The 5045-nt window shown below is 36.6% G+C and overlaps 1 protein-coding gene across 1 annotated transcript; it reads right to left on the reverse strand.

The window, feature by feature from the left end:
- Positions 1-2468: 2468 nt before the first annotated feature.
- LOC141637411 (uncharacterized) lies at positions 2469-4355 on the reverse strand. Its single transcript, XM_074446894.1, has 2 exons — positions 4154-4355; positions 2469-3858 (listed from the first exon to the last, which is right to left on the reverse strand). The coding sequence occupies exon 2, from the start codon at positions 3291-3293 to the stop codon at positions 2469-2471; it is 825 nt and encodes a 274-aa protein (XP_074302995.1). The 5' UTR covers positions 3294-3858; positions 4154-4355.
- Between the last annotated feature and the right edge of the window lie 690 nt (positions 4356-5045).

Here is a 5045-nt window from a genome sequence, read left to right on the forward strand (position 1 = left end):
GGTTTATTTTAAGGATGGTGGAATGTAATACTGCGTTTAATATTCAATTTGGTGGGTGCCTTACATACTTTTGTATATGCGTTTCATAATTCGTTTGCGTTGGTTGGTAGAGAGGGTAAACTTCGGGACGAAGTTTCTTTTAAGGAGGGTAGACTGTAATACCCGATATTTTAATATGATATTATATTAGGCCGAGTTACCAGCTGGGTCGTGTAGTGTATTTGTGACTCGGGTAAGTATGTGACTCGGGTTTTAATTAATCTAACTAGGCTAGGCCCGTATCGTCTTAATAGCACCTATCCTATATGTATAACTCATCTAACCAAACCCTAATCTCCCTATCACCATATTCACTTTAACCATGAGAAAAGAGAGAAAAGAGAGAAGAGGGAGCCGTGTGTGAAGGGAGCCGCGTGAGGCATTGCGAGGCGATTTCTCAGCCTATTCTCATCCTATTTCGTAAGTAGACTATCCTATTACCTCTTTATTCAATTATTAGCATAATTATAGTAGTAGTGGAATAATTTTTGTAACCCTAGAAATTGGTTTGGGGGTTTTGATTATAAATTGTATGAGATAAATGAATAGAATAGTTCTGACAATTTCTGATTCGTTGGTCCTGTGTTGTTTGAGTGTTTTACCTGTCTTAAATTCGTGGGATGCAAAAAGTTAAAGAAGAGACTCATGTTTATTCCAAGCCTAGTTTATGCCTTTGAAAAGTGGTAGCATTTCACCGTGTAGTTTTTCCTGAAGAAATTATTTGTGAACGTCTATCTAAAACGTCCGCGAATCAGTAGAGGCTGAAAGATTACTTCTAAAACATAATTTAGATATTGAATTGGTGCTGGGTCTTTTTCATATATTTAAGGATAAATTACAAATAACCACCCCATATTTGCGATTTTTTACAAATTACCACCCCGTATTTGCGTTTTTACAAATAACCCCCAAACTTTAACGTATATTCCCCAATCACCCCCGTATTTTTACTCCGAACATCATTTTCCTTATTTCCCGACTTGTTAAGTGACGATTTAAGTAAAATACCTAAACTACCCCTATTTACTTATTACGCATACTCTACATCCCAACCCAACTGATTATTTTCATTTCATTTTACCCAGAAATCCCAATTTCTTCATTCTACTCTAACCCTAAATCCCAATTCTCTAATCGTATCCCCAATTCATCTTCTTTTTCCCTAATTCAATCAATCGAACTGATGAACCTTAATTAAGTCGATTAATCGACTGCACAATTAGTAGCTGAATATATTCAACAATTAAACTTGGGCAACCCAGATTGCAATTAGTTCCGTCCAGATTTTCGTCGTTTGCAATTAATTCCGTCCAAATTTTCGTGAAATAGTCACTTTTTCGTTCCAGATTTTTAATTTTTGGGTATTTTTTTTTTAACTATGTTAGCGGAAATGACGTCGAGTAGCGGGAATGTCGTCGTGTGCAAGTACCATTTGATTCTGGTCTTGGCAAGTGTAAGTGTGGATTTCCGGTTAAAGTTGGTAGCATGAAGATGAAGTTGTAATGTTCTAAGACGATGTTAAGTTTGTAATGTTCAAAGACGAAGTTGTCAAGTATGAATTTCGAGGCTATGTGTTAATGATATGTGATTGTTATCCACTTGTTATATCATCAGGCTTATCAATGAATAATGCTCATCTCAACTAATAGGGTAACAAACAAATTGCTTAACGTTCAATCACATTTCGTAACATTCAAACACATAAATCGAAATTGTTAAAGAGTGTTATAAATTACCTCCAACTAAAATAAAGAGTTTTACAAATCACCACCAAGTACGTTTTATAAGTCTTACAAATGACTAATTAGCCTAAATACTGATAAATTTGTTAATCCAAAGATGGTTGGCTCTCAATTTGTCTCAAAATGGTTTGATCATGTGTCGTCTTTGCCTTCTTCGCATCACTTTTCTTCTTTGCAGTCTTGACCCAAGTTGAATTAGTCGGAGGTCTTCCACCTTTGTTCTTTGATTGAGGTGCAGATGGGGCATTCTTGCAGCTCTTGATATTGTGGCCAAGAGCTCCACATTTGCCACACTTCACTGTCCTCTTTGTTTTTTTCCCTTTAAATGCCTCGTCAGCTTCCTTCTTTCTCTTCTTATTTGATGGTCTCCCAGGCATCTTCCTCATTATGGGAGGCAATGGTTGTACATGGTCAGTCCTTTCCCATTGGCTAACTCCAGGCATTGGGTTCACTGCAGGGGTATAGGCTAGCAAGTACTTCTCCCTAGAGTAGAAATCATCAACAAAGTCGTCACGGGTGCGCCTTTGGTCGAGTATGCAAGCCATAGCATGTGTGCATGGTATTCCAACCAACTCCCAATGCCTACAACTGCACGTTTTTTCCTCTAGGTTCACTACCCACCAACCTCCTTTGTAGTCTACCTCAAACTTGTTGTCTATTGCTTTGTGGATTTTACAGTGCCTTGACTCACTTATTATCCTCTTGAAGCACTTTTGAATGTAAGGCATGAGCTTCTGCTCGTACTTTAATACCCCATCTCTTTTTACCTGGATCTGATCTCCAAGTTTCCAAGTACTTCTGAGCAATGAACTCAGAAGTAACCATTCTATTTTTTGTTGTGTAAACACAAATATGTTCAAGATATAAGCTTTTAATCTCAAAGGTGGAGTCTTCCCCTTTCACCTTAGTAGCGGTCAACCTGTAAAGACAAGGATTTTTCACTCCACAAGTACACTTGGGCAACCTAGATTTCTTTGAATTCCAAGTACAATCACACCTATGTCGACATTGAATACTCACCCTTGCACTTTCATTATGGAGGAAATAAGGCTCATAGCCATTTTCAATGGCATGTTGCCTCACAGCTTTCCTTAGAACTTCAACAGAAGGAAACAAAAGACCTACTTTCAACAATATAGGTTTCTCAAAATCCACAGTTGGATCAAAAACGTCATGACTGCCCAGCTCATCATCTGAACCAACCACACTTCTATTATCATCATCGGATACCAACTCTTCCTCACTACCAATCTCTACATTCACATCATCAACATTCAAAAAATGAGCATTTCCTGAAACCTTGGTTTGTGAGCAAGACTGGTTCAATGTGTTATTAATTACATTGATAAGGGATTCATCAATATAATCAGAAAACAATTCCTCTCCTACTAAATCTCCTTCTATCTCAGTTTCGCCGACAACAATATCACTAAAAGAACTATCCTCACTCCAATACCCCTCCAAATCCTCAGAGCCGGAGGGCCACTCATCCTCATTCACTACCTCAGTCATCTTTTCAGTTCTCTTCTCAGAAGCAGCCCCAAATTTCTCCTTACCCTTCCCTTTTTCTTTTTCTTTAGTCTTACTTGCATCATCTAACACCAGTTTTCTTCTAGGTTGCAGCTTCTCAATCCTTTTCAAAGGGGAGACAGAAATTTCAATAGGGCTATTCAATAGTCTAGGGGACCTCCTAACTGAAGTTGGACTTTTTTCAGGGGTATTCTTTGTTCTTGGGATAGCATGTGTGCTTGACGGCCTACTTGTCTAAACAAAGTACACATCAAGACAGTTGTCATCATCCCTAGAGTTAAACAAGTCAGTCATCCCATCCGGACTTTCCAATTTCTTCAGCCCGGTTACGAAGCTTTTACCTTTAACCTTGAAAAATGATTCAAATGGCTTACCATTTAATAGAGACAAACCGGCCTGAATAACATTACGATATGAATAGCTCTCTGACCAAAACCCAAATTGAAGATTCAATACACCCCCAAAATAAGCTACTTGACCATTTGCACTCGTCTCAAATCTACCTCCATGATGAAATCTAACATCAAATTCAAACGGCTCTGACAACCTACAATTAATAGAACACAAAAATTGTAACAACAATCAATATCATAACAAACTGACTTTAGCATAGTATTTCGTACAATCTAAATACAAATTTCTTACTTGCCATTTTCATTTACATGTACATCAGTTTACCCATGGACTAACCTTAGCATAGTATTCTTCATGGATGTTAATCCATATTCTTTTCTTTTTTTGGGTAAAAATGTAAGTAGAATATATGAAAATCCTAAGATAATACAAACTAATAAACCAAACAAAAATACGAAAATTATGTTGATATTAAGTTGGAATCTTACTTGTCATTTTCGCTTGATTTTTGACCCATATTATTCAAATTGTTGAATATATTCAGCTACTAATTGTGCAGTCGATTAATCGACTTAATTAAGGTTCATCAGTTCGATTGATTGAATTAGGGAAAAAGAAGATGAATTGGGGATACGATTAGAGAATTGGGATTTAGGGTTAGAGTAGAATGAAGAAATTGGGATTTCTGGGTAAAATGAAATGAAAATAATCAGTTGGATTGGGATGTAGAGTATGCGTAATAAGTAAATAGGGGTAGTTTAGGTATTTTACTTAAATCGTCACTTAACAAGTCGGGAAATAAGGAAAATGATGTTCGGAGTAAAAATACGGGGGTGATTGGGGAATATACGTTAAAGTTTGGGGGTTATTTGTAAAAACGCAAATACGGGGTGGTAATTTGTAAAAAATCGCAAATATGGGGTGGTTATTTGTAATTTATCCTATATTTAATATAAAGAGTTTAGATGAGTTAGGCGTTGGTTTTACTTAAAAATCATTTGTCAAACTCGTTTTATGAATCAATACTTTTTATGCGACGGTTTCTGTCAGTTTTTGGAAATCAGTCTGAAAACCCTCGATAAGTTTAGAATTTGAGAAAAACACATTAGATATAATTTGTAGCTAAGACTCATGGGGTTCCAATTCAATTGGCCGTGCATCAATTCTAATTTTCTGGAATTAGTTATTCATTTTATACCGAGTCTGCCATGTGCAGGAAAATCAGGGAAAGTCGTGTTTGTTCCTTAAGTTGATATTCCTACTAAATTACGATGAGACTAGGTTATGTGAATGATTAATTGACTGAGTAGGTGGTAATTATACATAATTATGTTATGTAGGTGATGGATATGTGAAGGATCATAATTGATTGCTTGTGCG

Source organism: Silene latifolia, unplaced genomic scaffold (assembly GCF_048544455.1).
Source record: "Silene latifolia isolate original U9 population unplaced genomic scaffold, ASM4854445v1 scaffold_106, whole genome shotgun sequence".
NCBI classification, from domain to species: Eukaryota; Viridiplantae; Streptophyta; class Magnoliopsida; order Caryophyllales; family Caryophyllaceae; genus Silene; species Silene latifolia.